Raw genomic sequence first — 26,815 nt, forward strand, 5'->3', positions numbered from 1 at the left:
TACCGCGAACAGACATCACAGACACGAGACGGAGGCAGATTTCGGGTACAACAGGTCCAAGTTTATTGGCTGTCCTCCTGACGACCTCAGCAATACACCGTAGCACTTCCATGGCTCTTCATATTCAGACCCGGGTACACATACTTTTCTTCTGTTGTAGTGACATTTCTCACGGCTCTGTCACTGGGGCCGCCCTAGGCCTATCTAACGCCAGCACTTCACTGGTCAGAGGTCGTCATCAATTTGGTACCCCCGGGGCCTCGTCTGTTCTGCGGTTCTTCGTGTCGGGGCCACCCCCCTGACTTCTTTTCTCCTCAGTCCCCTAGTTGAGCTCCTCACACTGTCCGTACTCCTTCACTGACTCCTCTCCTACTGAGCTCTTCCCGGGACTGGAACTTTGTGGAACCCTCCTGTCCTATTTATAACCTTCCCGTCCCGATTCCCTGTAACCCCGCCTAGAGCCATAAGCTGCTGTCAAGGCCTGTACTCACACTCCCCCCTGCCATCTTGTGGTCAAACCAGGGTACTGCACCCATTCTACACTTTTTCCCAGCTGTTTCCCTTCTGTCATTACTAACATCTGTCCAAAGTGCACAAACCGTTCCTTCTGACAAGTCCGTTTGTCCGGTCACCTTCCTCACAAGGGCGCCGACCATACTCTCAGAGGCTACGGAGAGGAAGCGGACAGTAATCTCAGGGGCTATAGAGAGAGAGCTGTAATCTCGGGGGCTACGGAGAGGGAGTGGACAGTAATCTCGGGGGTCTACGGAGACGGCGCTGACCGTAATCTCAGGGGCTACGGAGAGGGCGCTGTAATCTCAGGGGCTACGGAGAGGGCGCTGTAATCTCAGGGGCTACGGAGAGGGCGCTGTAATCTCAGGGGCAATGGAGGGCGCTGTAATCTCAGGGGCTACGGAGAGGGCGCTGTAATCTCAGGGGCTACGGAGAGGGCGCTGTAATCTCAGGGGCTACGGAGAGGGCGCTGTAATCTCAGGGGCTATGGTGAGAGCTGTAATCTCAGGGGCTACGGCGAGGGCGCTGTAATCTCAGGGGCTACGGAGAGGGCGCTGTAATCTCAGGGGCTACGGAGAGGGCGCTGTAATCTCAGGGGCTACGGAGAGGGCGCTGTAATCTCAGGGGCTATGGTGAGAGCTGTAATCTCAGGGGCTACGGCGAGGGCGCTGTAATCTCAGGGGCTACGGAGAGGGCGCTGTAATCTCAGGGGCTATGGCGAGGGAGCGGACCGTGATATGCAATGCGACGGCTGTGGGCACACAGTGTCTGTGCCTGCGATGCATGTGCATGATGAACTAGTCTCTCATCATTTCCGGCTCCTCTCCTGCCCCTCTGGTGGGCGGGCCGCTGGGACACGTGGTAATGACACGTGATCCCGGATGGGCATTGGGCTGTACAGTGAGCGGAGTACAGACGGACCAGGAGTGCGGAGCGGAGCAGCAGGTGATGCGGGGTCCCGCAGTGTTGATTATATCCGGTTTTTCTCCAGCACCTTACAGCTATTGGCAGGAGCGATGTCGGATCACACCGCGCGGAGCATGCGCACTATGCAGCCCGGTCTGCACCGGCGCATTGTACCCGTCAGGCACACATCTTACGGGCCGTTCCCAGCTCCGCAGATGGGCACAGCCTGCCTCTCTATCACTTTTGCATTTGCTGCCTGTTGAGATTTGCAGCCCCTCATTAGTTAGCGGTGGTCACCTGTTGTTCATGGTGCTGCATTATATCTCCAACCATGTGATGGGTCATTAGTTTCTGGCATTGCTGCTCCCACTCTTCTAATCTACCAGTCCTTGCCCTCACATACGCTAGATGCACATGCTGGAGGAGTGGCTCCATGTGCCGTCATATAGTGCCCCGATGGTGCTGCACGTGCACAGTATTCCTAGGAAGCGCTAGTTTCACATTAGCGTTTACGGCTGCCGCTAAGCTCCGCCTACGGACACATGACGCTGCATGCGTCCCCTATCTTTAGCACTGGGGACGCAGGCCGTGCGCAGTATGCGTTTGGCGGTGCATGCGTCCTTTTGACGCTGCACCGACCAGCGCCAAAGGCAACAGGTTGCAATTTGGTGCGCTCTGCGCAGCGTCAAAAGGACGCATGCGCCGCCAAACGCATACTGCGCACGGCCTGCGTCCCCAGTGCTAAAGATGGGGACGTAGGACGCATGCAGTGTAATGCATCCATAGGCGGAGCTACCGGCGGAGGTGCGGCAGGGGGGCGGGGCTTAGCGGCGGCCGTAAACGCTAATGTGAAACTAGCTTAAGCCTTATATGCTGAAACCATGAATTCCTCCATAGGTGTTGTCTAGTGAAGTGAATCAACTCATGCTTTCAGTTTTACTTTGTTTTGACAGTCCAAAGCCTCATTCACACACCTTTTTATTTTTCTCATACTTAAATAATGGACTCTCTTCTCTTTTTCCAATATGCTGGATCCATTTTGGCCCGTCTGTCACTTTTTATATTGTATCATCTGTTTTTCTAATACGGGCAAAATGACACATACAGCTCTGGCTAAAATTAAGAGACCACCACATCAGAACCCTGTCATGGGCAGCCCATTTTCCAGACCTGAACCCCATTGAGAACCTCTGGAATGTAATGAAGAGGATGATGGATAGTCACAAGCCATCAAACAAAGAAGAGCTGCTTACATTTTTGTTGTTCTAGCCCCAGATTTTTAATTTCCACACTGGGAAATGGGTAAAAAATTGCTCCAAAATTTGTCCCACAATTTCTGTTGAACGTGAAAATACCTCATATGTGGCTATACAGTGCTACGTAGCCATACGGAGAGACTCAGAAGGGACAGAGCGCTATTTGCCTCTTGGAGAGCAGATTTTCCTAGACATGTTTGCAGACTCCATATACAGAGCCCCTAAGTGCTAGAAAAGCAGAATCCCGCATCAAGTGACCACATTTTGAAAATACAAAAAGGGTGGGGGAACAAGAAGCGCAATAGTGCCCTATCACTAGTGACACTACGATGTGAGTGGTGTAATGCAGTTCCACTCACCTATTCCAGTTGTGTGACCCACAACTGGCTTGAAGACATAACACAGTATCAGCTGCTGCAGGACCTCCACCGACCACTCCAATGTGGAAAAACTACCAGAGAATATGGGAAGCAAGGTGTACCACAGTCCGCGCTGCTGAGTCCACAAAATCACCTGGGATGCAAGATGTTGTAACAAAATACTTCTTTATTCCTTCCTACGGGTTTCGGCGCCCTTCCTGGCACCTTCCTCAGGGATACCTTCCCTGAGGAAGGTGCCAGGAAGGGCGCCGAAACGCGTAGGAAGGAATAAAGAAGTACTTTGTTACAACATCTTCCATCCCAGGTGATTTTGTGGACTCAGCAGCGCGGACTGTGGTACACCTTGCTTCCCATATTCTCTGGCACATTTTGAAAATGATATCCCTTTGGGAATTTATCTACAGGTGTAGTGACTATTTTGACTCCATGGGTATTATTCAGAAAAAAGCAGCAGTAGATGTTGCTGAGTGAAAATTGCAAATATGCCATTGTAGTTACCAGTACGCTATAGTGACCCGTACGTTGCAGTCACCAGTACGTTATGCCCAGCTCATGCTTCTGGAGATATGCACCTGTAAATTAGGTGAACTCTTATCGCTACAGAAATGTCAGACATGTGGGCACTATATGTGGTTTAGGCACACTGGGGATCAGAAGGGATGGGGAGATTTGGAATCGCAGAATTTGTTGAATATCTTTCATGGGACGAGGAGCCATTTCGCTTTTCCAGAACCTTTGTACTACCAGTATCGTGGAAGCCCCCTATATTTCTGGTCCCTATATTTGAATCTTTTGTTGAGAACATTTTACAAAACATTTGGGATCACAGTTATCCGGCACTCTACGCTGAGCAATTACATCGGGGTTTACATCTAAATTTCCAAGAGACATGATTCAGATGAAATAACCGAACGATCCGTTTCCCTGTAATGAGGCAGCAGAGTTACTCCGGACTATGTCTGTCCTCTGTTCATTACTGTCTTTTTATTCAGAAGTGTACAAAACTGGCCGATGGCCCTTTTATGCACGGTTTCCGCTCTTTACACTCTACTGAAACTGCCCTCACTAAAGTCTCTATTGATCTTCTAACAGCTAAAGCTAATGGTCACTACTCCATGCTAATTCTCTTGGATCTCTCTGCAGTATTCGACACTGTGGATCATCAGCATCTCCTCACTATGCTCCGTTCCATTGGCCTCAAGGACACCGTTCTCTCTTGGTTCTCCTCCTATCTCTCTGACCGCTCCTTTCCTGTATCTTTTGCTGGTTCCTCAAGGATCGGTTCTAGGCCCCCTCCTCTTCTCTTTGTATACTGCCCCTATTGGTCAAGCAATCCGTAGATTTGGGTTCCAGTACCATCTCTATGCCGATGACACCCAATTATACACTTCTGATATCACGCCTGCCTTTTTGGAAAACACCAGTGATTGTCTTACTGCTGTCTCTAACATCATGTCCTCCCTCTATCTTAAACTGAACCTGTCAAAAACTGAACTCCTTGTGTTTCCTCCCTCTATTAACCTACCTATGCCCGACATTGCCATTTCCGTGTGTGGTTCCACCATTACTCCCCAGCAACATGCCCGCTGTCTTGGGGTCATACTTGATTCAGAGCTTTCATTCACCCCCCACATCCGATCATTGACTCGCTGTTGTTAATCTGCACCTCAAAAACATTTCTAGAATTCGACCTTTTCTTACTTTTGACTCTGCAAAAACTCTTACTGTTTCTCTTATTCATTCTCGTCTGGACTATTGTAACTCTCTACTAATCGGTCTCCCTCTTACCAAACTCTCCCCTCTCCAATCCGTCCTGAATGCAGCAGCCAGGATCATATTCCTCACCAATCGTTATACCGATGCCTCTACCTTGTGCCAGTCCTTACACTTGCTACCCATTCACTCCAGAATTCAGAATAAACTTATTACCCTCACCCACAAAGCCCTCCATGGCTCAGCACCACCCTACATCTCCCTCGTCTCAGCCTACCACCCTACCAGTGTCCTCCTTTCTGCTAATGATCTGAGGTTAACATCCTCATTAATCAGAACCTCCCACTCCCGTCTCCAAGACTTTTCACGAGCCATGCCAGTTCTTTGGAATGCACTACCCAGGCTAGTACGATTAATCCCCAAACCCCACAATTTTAAGCGTGCCTTAAAAACTAATTTGTTCAGACTGGCCTATCACCTCAACGCATTAATGTAAATATCCCTGTGTGGCTCATTTCTAAATTTTTTACCTTAACCAGGTTCCTCACATCATGTTCTCACATGCTTTATACATTTAATAGCCCTATGTGTCTGTACTGTTACATATTTAGACTGTTAACTGGTTCATGCAGCAACAGGAACACCCGAATCTTACACTAGGGAAGGTCCAAACCATAAAAACAATAAAAGCAACTGTTACCACCCACCTTTCGTGTCTCCCCTTTTCCCTTATAGATTGTAAGCTTGCGAGCAGGGCCTTCATTCCTCTTTGTAACTGTTTTGATCTATGTGTTTATTGCTATGCTATGCTGTAATGTCTATTGTCTGTACAAGTCCCCTCTATAATGTAAAGTGCTGCGGAATATGTTGGCACTATAGAAATAAAATTAGTATTATTAAAATTATTATTATTATGTCTAAAACAAAAGACAGACCCTGCCGGGTCACAGGTCAGACAGCGTCCACAGTGCCTCCATCTTCCTCATTATAGGGAAGCTTCCGCTGTGGGTTCCGTCTGAATCACGTATTTCACAATATAGATCGCAGCATTTAGGGGATTAAACTGCCGGGAGTGGTGCGGGCACCTGTCCTGGGTGTCAGCTTTAATGTTAGCTGAACACCCATCGCACACGCACTACTGCTGTGTGCACAAAATCGTGAGGACGTACCCAGTACATCCAAGGTCGGGAAGTCCTTCCTTTTCATGACGTATGGGATATGTTGAAGGTCAGGAAGGGGTTAATGTTGAAAATTGCCAATAGTCTGTAAAAGCAGGCAACTTTGTAGTTTTATTTATTTCTTTTTTAATTAAAAATCCTCTTGGTTTTCAAGAATTGAGGGATTTTTAATTTTAACGTTAACTGTTGCCTAGGTTATCGGCCACCGCAGAGTTGCTGGTTATCTAGAAAGAAAATACACACTAGCAAGCACCGCTCTGAAGTTGGTTGGATCCAGACAGCTAGTGCTGCGGTTCCCCCTCCCCTGCCTGTGCTGAGGTTATGGGAGAGCGCCCCCTTCAGACCAGCCATGCCTCAGTCTCTTTATGGGGAGCAGCAGTATGTTGTCTTTCTACAATGGGAACCGATTTCATTCGCGTTTATTCTACTCTTTCATTTAATTTATATTTTTTTATTTGCAGGTCTGTAAACATGTATCGATTCTTGCTTGTACCCCTGTGTGTAGCACTTTGCAGTGGGCACTATGACAATGAAGACTGGACCGATCCCACAGACATGTTTAATTATGATGCAGCCACTGGCAAAATGATTAACCCCAAGGTACCCAAGTCATACACTATGTGTTTGTGAAATGTAGGAGACAGAATGAAGTGGAAGGAGTTTTGCTCGACCTCAGGTCATTGTCCCCACGTTTTTATTGTAAATGGTCTTCTCTGAGAAATCTCATGGCTACTGTCTGTCAGTCAATTGCGTAGTTAAAGGGCTTGTCCGCTACCAGGGCAATCTCATTTTAAATAAAGTAGCCCTCCTTGTAAAATACACGGAACAGATTCTGACCTTCCGTACTGGCGCCGTTCCAGCAATGTCGGCACTGGGTTTCCCGAGACATTCTTATGCTATGTGAGCCCTGCAGCCAGTCATTGTCTACTATAAGGCTGCTGGGCGCTGACTTCCTTTTGTCTGAACCTCGGACACACTGAAGTAGTTAGTGAAAACCTACACAAAAGAAAATCCTCCAACAAATAAATAAAAAAAAATAAATTTTATTGAACCAGGTCTAAAAATATATTAAAAGGGATGACCACACACAGGAAGAAATGAAAAAACTAGCAAACATTGAGCAGAAGGATGAATTATGTCCAGCAATAATAGCTAGTGCATAAGGACTTGCAATACTTCCCTAAATAAAAGCAAAGTGCTTAATTTGACCAGGGAAAAATTCAAATTCCAAGTACCGTAATTAAAGACTCCAATACATCCTACAGGACTGAGCTGGGTTCTTTTTGTGTTAATAACAAGACTCCATAGAGTTTATACAACAAAGTGTAGAACATGATGTAATGGAGGCAAGAGTAATTGGGAGCCTAAAAAGTGAACAGATTTCTATGCACATCATAGCTGATCAAAAGACAAAAACATAGTAGAAGCTACATAGTAATAAGGAAAAATAGCAACATATTTATAAGCTAGAGAATACACATAATTACCCAGGGTCCAAACCGCTGCAATGTACCCCTTGACGCGCGTTTCGAGAATCTCTTCCTCAGAAGGGGTGCAGTAGTTAGTGATTGGAAGCAGGGCTTACATGGCATAAGAATGACCCAGTGCCAACATCGCTGGAACGGCGTCTATATGTGAAGTGCGTATAGTTTTTTTGTGTTTTATAAGGTGTGACCATATTATATAAAACAAAAATCAATCAAACAAAAAGTATTATGTAATGTCGATAATGAAAAGTGTTATCACTGAATCATTTTCAAAAGTTTTCTTTAAATCTGTTAACTCTTTAAGGCAGGGCTGTGCTCACCGCTGATTATCATTGGCCTAGCTACTGAAACCTGGGCGATTCGCTATTGCTGGATGAAGTTTTACACATATTTTCTCCTGCAGCAGATCAGAAACATGTCTGCTTTCTCATAAAAGCTGCCATATTTGTCCATGGATTGTGCCTGCATTTACAATCTGCTCTATTCAAGTCAGTCTGTGCACATTTGTGGTTTTGTGTCTGAAAAACAAGCATCCATGTTCTTCAAATCCTGGATATCGCTTTTTACACCGTTGTGAGCTGGTCAGGCCTGTTAATCGCCATATTATCAGGGCGTATGTTCTGCCTACTTCCACTTATGGCTGCCATGATTTTGTTCCATTGACACAACTCTAATTACTGCGATAGGTGATAACTCTCATTTCAGCTGCTTAACCTCTTAAATGTAACGTCCTGATAATTGGATTATATATTAGTAACGCAGCTAAAACTTTATTTATTCCTTTTCTTAGCCCAGCACGGAAGTAAAAACAGAAGCAGTTTGTGATAAAGGAGAGGACTCCTGCCTGGGTAGCAATAATGCAGAGGTGGTGGACACACACAGCGCAAAACCAGCGGTAAGAATTATCCCAGTATTTAAACAAAAAAAAAAACAAGGTATGTACCTGTTTCAGGTATGCAATGTGCATGATCACGAGTAATTCTGCTTGTTCTACCATATCCATATACAGTGGGTACGGAAAGTTTAGGATATGTGCACACGTTGCGGATTTTTCCGCGCTGAATCTGCAGGTAAAATTACCTGCCTTTTACCTGCGGATTCATTGCGGATTTACTGCATTTTTTGTGTGGATTTCGCCTGCGTTTTTACACCTGCGGATTCCTATAATGGAATAGGTGTAAAAACGCTGCGGAATCCACACAAAGAATTGACATGCTGCGGAAAATAAACCGCTGCATTTCTGCGCGGAATTTTCCGCAGCATGTACACATCGTTTTTCAATTTTCATTGGGTAAAATGGTACTGTACACCGCAGGAGAATCTGCTGCGGATCCACAGGGCCAAATCCGCTGCGGATCCACACCAGAATCCGCAACATGTGCACATATGCTTCGACCCCCTTAAATTTTTCACTCTTTGTTTCATTGCAGCCATTTGGTAAATTCAAAAAAGTTCATTTTTCTCCTACGCCTCATTGGGGGACACAGGACCATGGGTGTTTTGCTGCTGCCACTAGGAGAACACTAAGTGAATCACAGAGAAAATGAACTCCTCCTCTGCAGTATACACCCTCTCGCTGGCTGAGATTTACCCAGTTCTTGCTTAGTGTCTGTAGGAGGCTCTTGGGTCTGTCTTCAGAACCCACCGTTTTTATTTTCATTTTAATTTTTTCTTTTTCCTGTAAATTTGTATTTTTTAATTAACGGAGTGAAGGGGGCGACGGGTCTTTTTTATGGGGTCCGATCTCTCCCGAAACATCAACAGGCGAGAACAAGGAGTATACCTCCCCATACCCTCTCCTGCGACCAAGGGGTCATGCCTAGGCTCATTTAGGGCGACGGTTCCTGCTGGTCCCGGTCTACCAACGGCAACAGAGGCAAATGGAGGTTCACCTTCATATTTCCTCCCCCGGACCCATCCTGCAACTCACTGATCCAAGTGGCAACCTCTCCATCCTCCTGTGTAAAGGTGGATCGATTGGGAAGTATACCTTTAAGAACAGCGCTGCTCCAGCTTTGCTTTGCCGCCTCCGTGAGTATGACAGGGCCTGATCTGAGTCTGCTTGTCACTATACAGCCGTCATAACTGCGCAACAGGCAGGGGGTCCTGGTCCCTGGGGGGGGGGGCAGAAGGAGCGCTGATTCGGCGTCCAGCGACATTTGCGCTGTGTCTGGCCGCCGCCTCTGTTCAGCCGGCGCGCATCGCCGGCGGCCATCATAAATTGAGCTCCCTGCTTCTAGCCGGTCTAGGCCGCAGTCCCTTAGATCTGCCCACGGCGAGTGGGTGCGCTTCTCGTTCAGAACGAGAAGTGCCTTCCTAATCTCGGTGGCCATACCTTTTTTCACTCAGCCTGCTTCCTGACGGTTGAGGGGGGCTCTTAGTTGCGGCGTGGGTAACGCTGGAAGGAGCCTCAAAGGACTGCAGAGAGCGCAATTCTCCCCTGGGGACATCGAGACCAGGACCTGGGTAAGCTGCACTGCGCCACAGCAGTGACATTAACCCCTTCTCTGCATATGAGCAGTGATATTAACCCCTTCTCTGCACGTGAGCAGTGACGTTAACCCTTCTCTGCACGTGCAACACTCCTCTCTGCCTGCGGCCCCTATAGCTTCTACGGCTACACTATGTCTCAATCTAAGGAAAAGGCTAATGAGAAACACACTGTTTTTTACCTCATGTGCCACGTGCAATGAAGCCTTTCCCCATGCTCACACTAATCCATTATGCACGGATTGTCAACTGTAATGTGCCCAGGCGCCGCCGGCCCCGCTGAGTTTAGTCCCCCTGAGTGGGCTGCGTCTCTGTCAGGGTCTGTGGAGTCCCTGACCAAGGCAATAGACTCCCTCCGGAGCTCCTCTCTAAGTCATAACGTCTCTTTGCCTACTGCGGAGGGCTCTGGCGACGGTCGGGAACCGTCCTCCAGCAGGGGTCGTATTCGGTCAGGGGACAATCAGGCTTCTAGAAAACGGACCCATGACGCGTCCCACGATCATGCTCATGCTTCGGCATCTGCGAGTTCCATCTCTCGTTCTCCCTCTCCTGACGTTTGCAGCGAACGTGACTCTGAATACAAGTCTGATACATCATTAGCTCAAGACCCCCCGAATTATCAAGAGACGCTTGATTCTCTTATAGAACCGGTCAACAAGATTCTGAGGTTGGATGAGAAAAATATATCCGCTCCGGAACGCGTAGTGTCCTTTAAGAAGACTAAACGTGTTCACAAGGTATTTTCCAATCATCCTGAGTTTAAGGACATTGTCCAATAACATAGGGACCGGCCCGATAAATGGTTCTCAGCTCAAAAGCCTATTGAGTCTAAATACCCTATTGCTCCATATCTAATGAAGGATTGGTTACAGTCCCCCTCAGTGGATCCTCCTATATCGCATCTTGCTTCCAAAACGCTCCTATCCGTATCCGACGGCTCCTCAGTCAAAAACCCCTCTGACCGTCAAATTGACTACCTTGCTCGCTCAGTCTTTGATGCTTCCGGAGCGGCGCTCTTTCCGTCTTTCGCAGCGACTTGGGTGGCTAAGGCTAAGGCTATGGCCGCTTGGGCAGAGGTGTTAGTCACAGCCATTCAGGATAGCAATCTTGCCCCGGAGGCAGCCAGCCTCGCCAGTCAGATAGCTCATGCAGAAGACTTTGTAGTTAACGCTTCTTTAGATGCGGCCAATTGCGCTGCACAGGCAGGTGCAAATGCAGTCTCCATTAGAAGGGCCCTATAGCTCCGCGACAAACTGGCCGCCTATTTGGAGAGAAACTGGACCAGCTCATTTCTGACGCTACTGGAGGGAAGAGTAAGTTCCTTCCCCAACAAAGGCCCGTCTGGCCGTTTCGGAGTCATCAACCGACTCGTTTTCAGCCCTTTCGCAACAATTCCAGTTGGTCCTCCACAACCTTCTCTTCTGGATCAGGTCGGTCCTCGTGTGGAGACAGAGGTTCCCAGATCTCATACAGACCTAACCGCACCTGGAAACCCAGGCCTAGGGCATCTGGAACTAAGGAAGCCAGATCCCATAGATCTTCTACACAATGACTCGTTGCGGTATCCGGCGGACACCGGCAACGTAGGCGGTCGTCTGCTTTTGTTCAGTCAGGCCTGGCTCGCGGTCGTCCATGACGAGTGGGTCAGAGAGCTTTCTCCTCCCCCGACACGTTTTTTCCGGTCCTCCCCTCCCCAAACAAGGACAACAGCTTTCCTTCAGGCCGTACTTGCCCTGCAAAGGGATGGAGTCATTATTCCGGTCCCTCAAGACAAAAGGTTCAAGGGGTTTTACTCGCACCTATTTGTGGTTACGAAAAAGGACGGAACGATGCGGCCAATACTGGACCTCCAGCTGTTAAACAAGTTTGTCAGGGTACGGCGATTCAGAATGGAATCTCTCCGTTCAGTCGTCACCTCCATGGAAAAAGGAGAGTTCCTAGCATCCATCGACATCAAGGATGCTTACCTTCACAACCCAATCTTTCCGTCCCATCAACAGTTCCTGCGCTTCGCAATTCGCGAGGAACACTTCCAGTTCGTTGCCTTGCCTTTCAGCCTTGTCACCGCCCCCAGAGTCTTTACCAAGGTCATGGCAGCGGTCATGGCCAGTCTTCACGCTCGGGGAGTGGAGGTACTTCCGTATCTGGACGACCTACTGATCAAACGACCGTCCCTTCCAGCCTGCGAGGAATCTGTAGGTATCACAGTGGATACACTTTCTCGCCTGGGCTGGAAACTTCGAAAAGTCCTCTCCAGTAAAAGCTCAGCAGATTTTCTTCTTGGGAATGATCCTGGACACCTCCAGCGGGTTGGTCATTTTCCCCCCAGAAAAGGCCTTAGCCTTACAACAGGGAGCGCGGAATCTTTCCCGCCCGGTTCCTCACTCCATATGTTTCTGCATGGGGATTCTCGGAAACATGGTAGCAGTGATAGAAGTCATCCCGATCGCACAGTTCCATCTCCGCCCTTTGCAAAATGCGCTGCTATTGGCTTGGGACAAGAACCCGTTCTCCCTGGACCGTCGGTTCCGTCTGTCCCTGCAGGTCAGACAGACCCTCAGGTGGTGGACGCTGAAGTTCTCCCTGAACCAAGGAAGGTCCTTTCTCCCAGTAGTTGGTTGGTGGTGACCACCGACGCCAGTCTTCTTGGCTGGGGTGCGGTTTTCCGCCACCAAACGGCACAGGGTCGTTGGTCCACTCGAGAGTCACATCTCCTCATCAACATCTTGGAGATACGAGCGATCAGGTTAGCCCTACTGAGCTTTCAACATCTCCCCGCAGTTCGCCCCATCAGGATCCAATCCGACAACGCCACGGCTGTGGCGTATATCAACCGTCAGGGGGGTACCCGCAGCAAGACAGCCATGCACTAAGTCCCATCTTCCGTTGGACCTAGACCAACCATTCGACCATCTTGGCGATCCACATCCCTGGCGTAGAGAATTGGGCGGCGGATTTTCTCAGTCGCCATCGCCTCGGGGGAATGGTCTCTTCATCCGAAAGACTAAACAACAAGGTTCCCCAGTTCATTGCTCGATCATGCGATCCATGCGCCATCGGAGCAGACGCCCTAGTTCTGCAGCAGCATCGGTTTCGACTCCCGTACATTTTTCCCCCTCTTCCCTTACTCCCAAAGGTCATCAAGAAAATCAGAGCAGAGGGAGTACCAGTGATCTAGTCGCGCTGGACTGGCCGCGCCGTGCATGGTATGCTGAACTAGTTTAACTTGTCGCCGACGTTCCCTGGCGACTACCAGATCGCATGGATCTACTTTCGCAGGGCCCGATTTACACCAGAAGTCCGGGGCCCTGTCTTTGACGGCGTGGCCGTTGAATCCTGGATTTTAGCACAAGCTGGATTCTCTCACGAAGTGATCTCCACCATGATTAGTGCCAGGAAACCCGCGTCCATGCGCATTTATCATCGCACCTCGAGAACCTTCTTCTCGTGGTGCAAGGACCATGGACTATCTCCTCTGGTGTTTTCCATTCCTTCCATATTGGAATTCCTGCAATCTGGGTTAGAGTCGGGTCTCGTGTTTAGCTCGCTCAAAGGACAAATTTCAGCCTTGTCAGTTCTATTCCAACGCAAGATAGCCACCAGATTACAGGTGAAGACGTTCATGCAGGGAATTTCCTACGTGACGCCTCCCTATAAAAGACCGTTGGAATCATGGGATCTTAACTTGGTCCTCGGAGTCTTACAAGAAGCCCCTTTTGAAACACTGCAGGACATATCCCTAACCTTTCTTTCTTGGAAGGTGGTTTTCCTAGTGGCGTTTACGTCAATCAGACGAGTTTCGGAGTTGGCAGCCCTGTCTTGCCGACCTCCGTTCCCGAATTTTCATCAGGACAAGGCAGTCTTGAGGATGTCCCTGTCTTTTCTGCCCAAAGTTGTGTCTTCCTTTCATCTCAATGAGGAGATTATTTTGCCTTCATTCTGTCCGGTACCCGTCCATCGTATCGAGAAGGCCCTCCACACCCTGGATATGGTTAGGGCTCTTAGACGGTACATCTCACTGACGGCTCCCTTCCGCAAGTCAGATGCCCTGTTCGTGCTTCCAGAAGGGCATAGGAAGGGTCTAGCCGCTGCGAAGGCCACACTAGCCAAGTGGATTCGCTCGGCTATTCAGGAGTCCTACTGTGTCAGGGGCACACCTGTCCCAGCAGGGATTAAGGCGCATTCTACTCGGTCGGTGGGCGCCTCTTGGGCCATTCGACACCAGTTGTCAGCAGAACAGGTCTGCAAGGCTGCGACTTGGTCCAGCTTGCACACTTTTACAAAACACTACCACATTCATTCTCAGGCCTCTGCAGATGCAGCTCTTGGCAGGCGCATTCTGCAATCGGCAGTACCACAGCTGTAAGCCAGTGGTACATGGGGTATTAGCAGTTGTGTTGCTCCCCACCCAGGGACTGCTTTAGGATGTCCCATGGTCCTGTGTCCCCCAATGAGGCGTAGGAGAAATAAGGATTTTTGTGTACTCACCGTAAAATCCTTTTCTCCGAGCCAATCATTGAGGGGCACAACAACCACCCTGTTAGCCTATTTGTTAGCCAATTGGCTTGTCTTGTTCATAGGTTTTGACAGAGTTTATTCTGCCTCGTTTATAGTTTATTGTGCCTTGTTTAATACTCCTACTGCTTTTTCACCGAGCTGGGTAAGTCTCAGCCAGCGAGAGGGTGTATGCTGTAGAGGAGGAGTTAGTTTTCTCTGTGATTCACTTAGTGTCCTCCTAGTGGCAGCAGCATAACACCCATGGTCCTGTGTCCCCCAATGATTGGCGCGGAGAAAAGGATTTTATGGTGAATACACAAAAATCCCTATTTTTCTCATTAATGTACACTCTGCACCCCATCATGACTGAAAAAAAGCAGAAATGTAGAAATTTTTGCAAATTTATTAAAAAAAGAAAAACTGAAATATCACATGGTCATAAGTATTCAGACCCTTTCCTCAGACACTCATATTTAAGTCACATGCTTTCCATTCCCTTGTGATCCTCCTTGAGATGGTTCTACTCTTTCATTGGAGTCTAGCTGTGTTTAATTTAAACTGATAGTACTTGATTTGGAAAGGCACATACCTGTCTATATAAGACCTCACAGCTCACAATGCATGTCAGACCAAATGAGAATCATGAGGTCAAAGGAACTGGCCAAGGTGCTCCGAGACAGAATTGCGGCAAGTCACAGATCTGGCCAAGGTTACAAAAGAATTTCTGCAGTACTCAAGGTTCCTAAGAGCACAGTGGCCTCCATAATCTTTAAATGAAAGAAATTTGGGACCACCATAAGTTTTCCTAAACCTGGCTGTCCAGCCAAATTGAGCAATCGTGGGAGAAGAGCCATGGTGAGAGAGATAAAGAAGAACCCCAAGATCACTGTGGCTGAGCTCCACAGATGCAGTAGGGGGATTGTAGAAAGTTCCATGAAGTCAACTATCACTGCAGCCCTCCTGTCGGGCCTTTATAGCACAGTGGCCCTACGGAAGCCTCTCCTCAGTGCCAGACATATGAAAACCTGCATAGAGTTTGCTAAAAAACACATGAAAGACTCCCAGACTATGAGAAATAAGATTCTCTAGTCTGATGAGACGAAGATACGCAGATTTATTCTTTGTGTCAGTAAGATGACAGCGATACCTAATTTACATCTTTTTTTATGTTTGGCGCTTTTATGTAATAAAAACTATTTTAGAGAAAAAATAATTGTTTTTGCATCACTTTATTCTCACCGCTAATAACTTTTTTTTTATTTTTTTGCTGATGACGCTGTATGGTGGCTCGTTTTTTGTGGGACAAGATGACGTTTTCAGCGGTACCATGTTTATTTATATCCGTCTTTTTGATTGTGTGATATTCCACTTTTTGTTCGGCGGTATGATGATAAAGCATTGTATTGTGCCTTGTGTTGTTTTTTTTTATGGTGTTCACTAAAGCGGTTAACTAGTGGGACAGTTTTATAGGTTGGGTCGTTACGGACGTGGAGATACCAAATATGTGTACGTTTATTGTTTAGATTTTACTCTGTCGCCTAATTGGGGGACACAGAACCTTGGGTGTTATGCTGCTGTCCACTAGGAGGCGACACTATGCATAATCTGAAAAAGATTAACTTTGGCTCCTCCTCTGCAGTATACACCCCTGGACGACGGCGTCAGCCTTCTCCAGTTTTTGCTTAGTGTCGCAAGGAGGCACACCTTTTTTCTTCCGTTTTTTTCCTTTTTTTCACGGAAATACAGATGAAGAAAAGTGGGTCTCCAGCGAGACTCCCGGCATGGCTCCCTCCTCGGTCCCCTATTAGGGGTACCCGGTTGAGGTCGAGGTGGTTTTTTTCCCTATGTCGCTCCCTCCCCAGTCCCTCGGGTCCTGGTTCGAGGTCGAGACCCCCCTCCTTCCCCAACCCCTTTAAGGGGTCTGGGTTGAGGTTGAGGCGAGGATGAAGACCCCCTGACGGTGACAGACGCACCCTCCCTAATCCCCCGCAGGGGGTATTAGGTTGAGACGCCTCAGGTAGGGTCGGAGATCAGGCAGCATTCCGCAGCTTCCAGGGACCCCAGGCCGGCTGAGGGATCCTGTGGGGGCCGGGGGAGGGTGCGGACTGGATGGCACAGCAGAAACAGGGCTTTTGCTGCGTCCCTGTCTCTGCAGCAGCAGCGGCTCCATAGCCCTTCAGGGGCCCCCCATACAAAAACCGCTACCCCTGCTACCCCCACCGCTATCCAGTTGACCGTTGTGGGGGGGTCTGGTACAAATCCGCCCCCCCCCGGACTACCGCGCCGCTCTGGAGCCCTCCTGGGCATCAGACTTCAAATTTAGACCGCGGCTTCGGCCTAGCTGAAGCCGCCGCCTTTTCCCCGCCCCCCGGCCCGCTCCCCGGATGACCAAAATGACACACTGGAGTGTCATAGAAAGGGCGGAAAAGGGGGCGTTTTTACAACTGACGCTTCAGTGTCACAGGCCACGCCGGAATGGGCAACTCAGATGTCTCAGTCTATGTCACAGTCCATAGACAACCTAACTGCTACATTGCTGCAAGCCCTGCAGAGTCGGGCCCCGGCTATGGACGGTACACAGCAAACGGACAGCTTGTCTCAGGAACATACTGCTTCCGACTCTCACAGACGTAAGCGGACTCACAGGTCTCGATCACCTGAGTCGCACTATAGCACAAGGTCGTCCCCCTCTAGGGAGAGACAGCGTCATTCCAGGTCTCCTGGGCAGTCCCCTGCCACAGACAGACAGTGCAATTTACCACAGGGATCCCCCACCACAGAAGACCCCCGCCCCAGGTCGCCCTCCAGGGATCACCTTAGTGAGGCACAGGATTCGGAGGGCATCTGTGACTCCGACTCAGATGATGAAACGGTCAGGTCCGTGGTACCTTCTCCCCCTAGCAATACAGCGCTAGTTGAGGACATAATTTCTTCTATTCATCGGGTGCTAAAAATTCCAGAGTCGCCCCCGGAAGTCCCAAAACATAGGATTTGCTTCGAAAGTGTTCAAAAACCACCTAAGGTCTTCCCTAATCACGATGAGTTTGAGAAAATACTTACCAAACAGTTTGCGCAGCCTGACAAAAAATTCGCTAATCGCAAATATCTGGAAGCGAAGTACCCCTTCCCACAGGAAGACACCAAACAATGGGCAGATCCACCTGAAGTGGACCCTCCGGTTTCTAGGCTACCAGCGCAGACTTTACTCTCTCTGCCGGATAGCTCAACCCTCAGGGACGCAGCAGACCGGCAAGTAGAACGCATGGCTCGTTCTATTTTCGAAGCGGCAGGCGCCTCTCTGGGCCCTGCGTTTGCTTCAGTTTGGGCAGCCAAGGCCATCCTAGCTTGGGCCAAAAGACTATAGGAGGGTCTTCAGGCTTCAAATCCTGAACTCTCGGACCAAGCGGTCCAGATGGCAGTGGTAGCAGACTACATGATTCATGCAGCCCTGGATTCCGCCAGAGGTGTAGCGGGAATAGCATCAAACGCCATCACGATCCGACGCATCCTCTGGCTGCGAGAATGGAAAGCGGATGCGGCCTCAAAGAAGTCCCTCACGCGACTTCCGTATTCTACTGGTAGACTTTTCGGCGAAAAGTTGGACACCATGATATCTAATGCCAACGGGGGTAAGACTACCTCTCTCCCTCAACTAAAACCGAAACGCACGTTTAAACGAAGAAACCAGACGCGATTCCGATCCTTTCGGAATTCCTCGGGCTGGTCCGTTTCGCGCCCAGTGCAAAACCGCAACCGTTCTCCACGCAGACAACCCACGGACGCAGCAGCGACCGGACAGGGCTTGGCAGTCGAAAGCAGGCCAAGCGAAACCCAAGGGAGGAAAACCTCAGAACTTCACTTCATCATGACTCGAGACCTCTGGAAGACACCCCACCAGTAGGCGGCCGACTTTTACTCTTTCAGCAAGTCTGGCTGCCTATTACAGAAGACAGGTGGGTCAGGGAAATAGTGTCTTCCGGATACAAGATAGAGTTCACTTCCGTTCCACCGAACCGGTTCTTCCTTTCTGTTCCTCCAACACCACCAGAAAAGGCTCGTGTTTTCCACCAAGCGGTTTCCTCTCTCCTTCAATCAGGAGTTGTGGTGCCGGTTCCCGCGAACGAGAGATTCCGAGGATTCTACTCAAATTTGTTCGTAGTCCCCAAGAAAGGAGGTGGCGTCCGACCCATACTGGACCTAAAACAGCTCAACAATTACGTACGGGTCCGTCATTTCCGCATGGAGTCCCTCCGGTCCATCATTGCATCCATGGAGCAGGGAGAATACCTCGCCTCCATAGACATACAGGATGCGTATCTCCACATACCAATTGCTCCCGCCCACCAAAGGTTTCTCAGGTTCGCGGTCAACCAAAACCACTACCAGTTTGTCGCCCTTCCGTTCGGACTCGCCACGGCTCCAAGAACGTTCACCAAAGTCATGGCGGCCACCATGGACGTCCTGCACTCAAGAGGCATTCTAGTCGTCCCGTACCTGGACGACCTCCTCGTCAAGTCTCCCACTTTCAAAGACTGCGAGGTCAGTGTCTCAATCACTCTAGACACTGAGTCGCCTGGGATGGCTAGTCAAGCTACAGAAATCGTCGACCATCCCAACTCGGACTCTAACATTCCTGGGAATGGTATTCGACACCACCAGGGGCCTGGTGCTCCTTCCCAAGGACAAGACACTGGCCATCCGTCTGGCAGTTCGCACACTCCTTCGCAGTCCTCCTCGATCTCTCCGGTTTGCCATGAGAATCCTCGGCAGGATGGCAGCAGCAATAGAGGCAGTGCCATTTGCCCAGTTTCACCTCAGGGTCCTTCAACTAGCCATACTCAGATCTTGGGACAGGAACCCCTTGTCCCTCGACAGGGAGTTCAGGTTGACGTCATCAACCAGGAGGTCCCTGCATTGGTGGCTCAAACCAACCTCGCTTACACGAGGGAAGCCATTCCTCTCAGGACAATGGAAGATCCTGACTACCGATGCAAGCCTGACAGGCTGGGGGGCGGTGCACCTACATCACAGGGCACAGGGCAACTGGTCACCGAGGGAAGTGACATTGCCCATCAATGTTCCGGAAATCAGGGCCATTCTCTTGGCACTGAGAGCCTTTCATCACTTGCTTGCAGCCTCGCACATACGGATACAGTCGGACAATACCACGGCTGTGGCATACGTGAATCACCAAGGCGGGACCCGCAGCGCCCAGGCGATGAGAGAAGTGGCTCATATCCTCCGCTGGGCGGAAGATACAAGGTCGGTACTTTCTGCGGTACACATTCCGGGTGTAGAAAACTGGGAAGCCGACTTCCTCAGCAGGCAAGGAATGGACTCGGGGGAGTGGTCTCTCCATCCCGAGATTTTTTACCAGATCTGTCAACGCTGGGGAACCCCGGATGTGGACCTAATGGCATCCCATCTCAATACCAAGGTTCCCAATTTCATGGCCAGGACACACGACCCGCGGTCGCTCTGAGCGGATGCCCTGGTCCAGGACTGGTCCCAGTTCCGACTCCTGTACATTTTTCCACCCCTCCCCCTAATCGCCAGGGTCATGAGGAAGATCAAGCAAGAGGGAGTTCCGACCATCCTCATCGCGCCAGACTGGCCCAGACGTACTTGGTACGCCGACATCATCCAACTTACGGCAGACGCCCCCTGGCGTCTACCCGACCGCCACGACCTTCTGTCTCAAGGTCCGTTCTTCCACCAGAATTCAGGGGCCCTCAATTTGACGGCATGGCCCTTGAAACCTGGATTCTAACCCAGGCAGGTTTTTCACCGGCAGTCATTGCAACTATGATCAGGGCAAGGAAGCCTGCCTCCGCCAAGCTCTATTATCGTACCTGGAGAGCCTTCTTTTCTTGGTGCGAATCTCATGGACAAGTCCCACTCCCTTATTCCCTCCCGAAGGTACTAGGTTTTCTTCAGTCGGGCCTAGATGCCAAGCTATCCTTAAGTTCGCTTAAGAGTCAGGTGTCGGCGCTTTCAGTCCTTTTTCAAAAGCGCATTGCTATTAAACCGCAAGTAAGGACTTTCATCCAGGGAGTTTCCCGATTGGTTCCTCCCTACAAACGTCCGATGGATACGTGGGACCTCAATCTGGTCCTGACAGCATTGCAAGCTCCACCCTTCGAACCTCTTAGAGGAGTTCCACTCTCCATTCTGTCTCAGAAAGTGGTTTTTCTAGTGGCTATCACCTCGTTACGCAGAGTGTCGGAATTGTCAGCACTTTCCTGCAGACGACCTTTCCTAGCCTTTCACCAGGACAAGGTGGTTCTCCGCACGGTACCATCCTTCCTTCCGAAGGTTGTGTCCAACTTTCACCTTAACGAAGAGATTTCACTGCCTTCCCTTTGCCCGGTTCCGGTCCATAGAGTGGAGAAGGCTCTGCATACGCTTGACCTAGTCAGAGCATTGCGGATTTACGTGTCCAGGACTGCACCTTTCCGGAAATCCGATTCCCTCTTCATTCTTCCGGAAGGTAGTCGCAAGGGGTTGCCGGCTTCCAAGGCTACCCTTGCCAGGTGGATCAAGTCCACCATACATGAGGCCTACCGACTTAACAGTTCCCCTCTTCCGGCCGGTATCACTGCACACTCTACACGGGCAGTAGGGGCCTCCTGGGCCATTCGGCATCAGGCTTCGGCACAACAAGTGTGCAAGGCGGCCACTTGGACTAGCCTACACACGTTTACGAAACACTACAGTGTTCATACCCAGTCCTCAGCGGATGCGAGCCTGGGTAGACTGGTTCTGCAGGCGGCAGTACCCCAAGTCTAGGGGACTGTCAGCACAATATTTGTCCACTGCTTCCCACCCAGGGACTGCTTTGGGACGTCCCAAGGTTCTGTGTCCCCCAATTAGGCGACAGAGTAAAGGAGATTTTTGTGTACTCACCGTAAAATCTCTTTCTCTTAGCCTTTAATTGGGGGACACAGCTCCCACCCTGTTGCCCTTACGGGCCGTTGTTTCCTGTTGAGTTCTCATATTGTTCTTGAGCTCGTACATAGTAGCCTTCTTACAGGCATGGTTATGTTATTTGGTTACGTTCCTCCTTATGCTTTGGCACAAAACTGGAGAAGGCTGACGCCGTCCAGGGGTGTATACTGCAGAGGAGGAGCCAAAGTTAATCTTTTTCAGATTATGCATAGTGTCGCCTCCTAGTGGACAGCAGCATAACACCCAAGGTTCTGTGTCCCCCAATTAAAGGCTAAGAGAAAGAGATTTTACGGTGAGTACACAAAAATCTCCTTTTTTCATTCAAATATTTTTCTAGTGATAATAATAAAAAAAATCAATAATCTTTTATTTTTTTGTAATAATTTTTTGTGAAGGCTGATTGCTTTTATGGCATGCAGATGAAGCAACATCTGCATGCCATATAAGCTGTCACCCATGACGTACTATCCCATCCATGGGCACTAAGTCCCAGGGCACATGGACAGGATAGTACGTCCAATGGCAGAAAGGGGTTAAAAGGTGTTGAGCAGCACCTTTTTATTTTTGCCCGTGCAGCCGTCCGACTCCTGGCAGTTATTGTGCACGTGTCCTATAAATTACAGTAGGATGTGTGCACCATACCTGACCGATGTTGGCAGCTGCTTTGTCAACTCTCCTGCCCGGAATGTAGAACGTCTCAACAAGACAAGCATGATGGTCGCTGAACGCTGGATAGTTGCCTCATCAGTTTTCCCATCCATCATGCGGTAGATTTAAGTAGATTCGTTGTAAAGCAAACAATTCAAATTAATGCTCTCGGTGGGAAAAGCAAGATAATCTTGTAGTTTTGATACCTTTTCTCGTTCGCCTTATTGGGGGACACAGAGACCATGGGTGTATGCTGCTGCCACTAGGAGGCTGACACTATGCACAAAAAAGGTTAGCTCCTCCTCCGCAGTGTACACCCCACCGACCGGCAGGGAATTCCTCAGTTTAGCTTAGTGTCAGTAGGAGGTGGACACGGGTCTTTCATTAGACCCATATCTACCTCGTCGTGCGTCGTTCCTTTACAGGTTCTACGGAGGGATACAGAGTGAAAAGTCACATCTGTACTCCCACATGGAGTCTGCGAGTACGGCGTGTACTGCCACCCCGTATCCTTGCAGTTCTCCGCGGCAGGACCAGCCAGACGGACGCCGACACCAAGACGTGCCAGCGACTCCAGGGGTCCTTGTCGCCAGTCTCCCTCCCACTCGCCTACCAGAGCCTGTCGGTTGGATGAGACGCAGGAGTTCTTCAGTCCCAGGTAACGGATCGGGGATGGGTGAGTATGGATTTTTTATTTTTATTTACCTGGCTGCCCATTCCCGACGGACAGGGGGTGCGCCTCTTCAATGGCACAGGGAGCGGGCGCTGCGGTCGCTCGCAGTCGCCCTACGCCCATAGGCACACCATGCTCCATACTGCTGGCCCCCGCCTTCCCCCCTTCCCTCCCCCCTTTCTGGGGACAGGGAGTACAGGGCCTCTTCCTTCTTCCCTTGGACGCGGCTTCCGGCGGCGGCGGCGTCCTTTTTCCGACTTCCGCGCCGACCCCCTGCTGACAGGCGGCCGCCGCAACTAATTTAGGCCCCGGCTTTAGTTCGGGCCTACCGCAGCGTCGCGGCCACGCCCCCCCGCCCCTTTCTTCTAAGCGGGCTTCTCTCCCGCTCTTCCCAGGCCCTCCCACCGCCTGTCCTTCACCTGCCCAGCCTGCTATTGGCCAGAGGGCAGACAGTTTTAACCCTGTGGTGCGCTCCGCCCTCCCTCCTCTCCTGGATGGGCGCTCTTTCTCAGGCAGGCGCCATTTTACCAGCCTGTCAGCCGGACACCAGCTCGTCACCGGATATCACCATCTGCCAGCTGGTTTTTCGCTCAGGTGGTCTGTCGGCCGGATTTCGCTCTGACCCGCATCCACTGACAGGTCGCAGAGCATCGCTTCTGGGGACACCGGACCGTGAGTAGCTCTGCACTGCAGACTGACCCTTCTCCGCCCTCTGTCCCCCAACCTTCCGGCACTACCTCAGCTTTTCACTATGTCTAACTTCAGCCTGACGCCGTCCAGGGGCCATCTACTGCCCCAGGTGAGGGTGAACCCCCCCACGCCTGGCTGGGCCTCCTCTCTATCTCAATCAGTGGCAGACCTCACCAAGGTGTCTCAGTCCCTGGTGACCGTTCTGGATACGTTGCCCCTGGACTCTTCGGCAGGGCCAAGCAGGTCCCAAGTTATTCCATCTGAGTCAGCCAGCGTTAGTCGCAAAAGACCCAGCCGGAATCCTCTCCTCGCCCCATCTCACCGCATAGCCCTTCTCAGCAGCCTCCCACTCGGGCCTCCTCTCCCGAGTCAGGTGAAGCGCTTTCGGACAGGTCATCTGAGGGGATTTTATAGCTGGATTCAGACCAGGATGCAAACATGAAGTTCACATTGCAGCGATCCATCATACCTTCGATATTGCTGACTCCCCTGCGAAATCCTCAGATCAGGAGGTTTCGTTCAGACGGGCAGAAACTCCCTCCAGGGTATTTCCTTTCCATTCCGAGTTTGGAAAGATTTTTACCAGGGAAAGAGAGGATCCGACCAGACGCTTTCAAAGAGGAAAGCGTCTCGGCGTACTCTATCCATTCGCTAAGGAGCTCACGGACAACTGGTCTGCTTCTCCCTCGGTGGATCCGCCCGTGTCCAGGCTTTCCAATAATACGGTTCTCCCGCTTTTAGGTGTGGCGTCCCTAAAGGATTCTAATGACAGGATTATAGAATCCCTGGCGAAGTCTGCCTTCGAAGCGGCTTCAGCGGCGGTATGTCCAAGCTTGGCTTCTTCCTGGGCAGCAAAGGCCATAGCCACGTGGGCAGACTACCTTCGTCAGGGCATCTTGGATAAAGCGCAACCGGAGCGTTTGGCTGATCTCGCCAATCAGATCTTCCACGCGGGGGTCTATCTTCTTTCCGCTTCCTTGGATGCCGCATCCTGCGCAGTTCAGGCGTCAAGCAACGTAGTTGCAATTCGACGTACAATTTGGCTAAAGGCCTGGCAAGCGGACTTGTCTTCTAAAAAGTCCCTCACTAACCTGCCTTTTCAGGGGGTGCGCCTCTTTGGGTCCCAATCGGACCAGATTATTAAGGACGCCTCTGGAAGCACGAGTTCACTCCTCCCTCAGTCCAAGCCTCGCAGTCCTCCACTAAGGCGTCAGTTTCGACCCTTTCGGGCTTTCCGCCGTTTCAATACGGCAGACAACTCCAGCCAACAGAGACCGCAGGCTCGCCAGGATAGAAAGTTTCCTTCAGACCCACTCCTTCCTGGTGATCCCACTCTTCCCAGGGCAGACCGTCCAGATCTAGATCTGGACGGTCTACTTCAGCATGACTATCATCGGGCACTCGAGGGGTCCTTCCAATTGGGAGATCGGCTTCCTTCAGGGACGTTTGGCTGGCCTCCGTAGAGGAAGCTTGGGTCAGGGAGGTCGTATCCTCAGGATACAAGATAGAGTTCGTCTCTCTTCCACGGGATCGTTTCTTCGAATCCCAGCCTCCAAAAGATCCAGCCTTGATCTCGGGGTTCTCTACGGCTATCGCCTCTCTCCTCAGTTCCGGGGTGATTGTGCCCTTTCCCGAATCGGAGCGCTTCACAAGGTTCTATTCGAACCTGTTTGTAGTGCCGAAAAAAAAAAAAAAAAAGGCGCAGCTCGACCCATCTTGGTTCTCAAGCCGCTCAACAAGAGGGTCCGCCTTCGCCACTTCCGCATGGAGTCGCTTCGCTCGGTCATCGCTTCCATGGAGGAGCAGGAGGAATTCATGTGCTCAATAGACATCCAAGATGCCTATTTACATGTTCCAATTTTCTCCGGACATCAGAAGTTACTGCGTCTCGCGATTCGGCAGCACCACTACCAGTTCGTCGCACTGCCCTTCGGTCTTGCCACCGCTCCCAGAGTCTTCACTAAGATCATGGCTGCGTTGTTGGCTTCATTGAAGGTCAGAGGTCTCGTTCTTTTCCCGTACCTCGACGATATTCTGATCAAAGCTCCCTCATTTCAACAGGCTCACCAAAGTTTGTCAATCGTCCTGGACACTCTTTCCAATTTCGGGTGGATCATCAACAGGAAAAAGTCCTCTCTGATTCCTACCCAACCTCTGGTCTTTCTAGGCGGCCTACGGTTCGACACTCGTCGGTCAAGGGTCTTTCTCCCACAAGAGAAGATTCTCTCCCTGCAGCAGGAAGTACGATCGCTGCAGATCACACGACTCCCGTCCCTCCGTAAAGCCATGAGGGTCCTGGGAAAGATGGTGGCGGCGATAGACGCAGTTCCCTTTGTCCAATTTCACGCCAGACCTCTCCTGCAGGCCATTCTGTCGAGGTGAAACAGATCGCCTCTGTCCCTGGATTGCCCTGTTCATCTTTCATACCGGATCAAGCGGTCCCTCAACTGGTGGTTGACGTCGCCTCTCATTCTATCGGGTCGTTCCTTTCTTCCCATTCACTGGCAGATAGTAACAGCAGATGTCAGTCTCCTCGGCTGGGGGGCAGTGTTCCGCAACCACACGGTTCAGGGCCGATGGTCGGATCGGGATTCAGCTCTGCCGATCAACGTCCTAGAGATTCGAGCGATCCATCTGGCTCTCGTTCACTGGGAGAAACTCCTCAAGGGACTGCCTGTCCGGATTCAGACAGACAATGCCACAGCGGTGGCGTATGTCAACCGCCAAGGGGGGACACAGAGTGTCTCAGCTCTGGCGGAGGTGTCCAAGATTCTTCTTTGGGCGGATATCTCCGTTCCGACAATCTCCGCAGTACACATTCCCGGCGTAGACAACTGGGCCGCCGATTTTCTCAGCCGGGAGGGCCTCGCGGCGGGGGAGTGGTCCCTACATCCGGAGGTGTTTCTTCTGCTCTTCCGTCGGTGGGGCACCCCGGACGTAGACCTCCTGGCGTCGCGCCTCAACAGGAAAGTCCCACAGTTTGTTTCCAGGTCTCGAGACACTTTGGCAGTGGGCGCCGACACTCTGGCCGTTCCTTGGTCGCAGTTCGAACTCCCCTACCTGTTCCCTCCCCTGCCTCTTCTGCCCAAGCTGTTGAAGAAGATCAAGGCAGAAGGAATTCCAGTCATTCTCCTTGCCCCGAATTGGCCCAGAAGGTCTTGGTTCGCGGACATTGTCAACCTTCTCGCGGACGCCCCCTGGAAGCTTCCAGTCAGAACAGATCTGCTGTCTCAAGGTCCGATTTGCCACCCCAATTCTCGGCCGCTCATTTTAACGGCGTTGCTGTTGAGACCGAGGTTTTGAAACAAGCAGGATTTTCCAACCAAGTAATTCAGGCCATGATCCGAGCCAGAAAGCCATCTTCTTCCAAGATCTACTACCGTACTTGGAAGGCCTATTTCACTTGGTGTGAGTCCTATGGTTTCGCGCCCATGTC

General features: G+C 50.6%; 1 protein-coding gene across 4 annotated transcripts in view; it reads left to right on the forward strand.

The window, feature by feature from the left end:
- Positions 1 to 1,327: 1,327 nt before the first annotated feature.
- Positions 1,328 to 26,815, forward strand: part of CLCC1 (chloride channel CLIC like 1) — a 125,351-nt gene continuing 99,863 nt past the window's right edge. For all 4 annotated transcript variants that reach the window (XR_012233663.1, XM_073582853.1, XM_073582852.1 and 1 more), the window contains exons 1-3: positions 1,328 to 1,458; positions 6,408 to 6,546; positions 8,224 to 8,328. Coding sequence is in view for 3 of the 4 variants with exons in the window: in XM_073582853.1 (XP_073438954.1) it covers positions 6,418 to 6,546; positions 8,224 to 8,328 (234 nt within the window). In the remaining variant the exon portion in view is untranslated. The remainder of the gene's footprint in view (positions 1,459 to 6,407; positions 6,547 to 8,223; positions 8,329 to 26,815) is intronic.

This window comes from Dendrobates tinctorius, unplaced genomic scaffold (genome assembly GCF_039654945.1).
Source record: "Dendrobates tinctorius isolate UK_male_01 unplaced genomic scaffold, ASM3965494v1 ptg000074l, whole genome shotgun sequence".
Classification (NCBI taxonomy): Eukaryota; Metazoa; Chordata; class Amphibia; order Anura; family Dendrobatidae; genus Dendrobates; species Dendrobates tinctorius.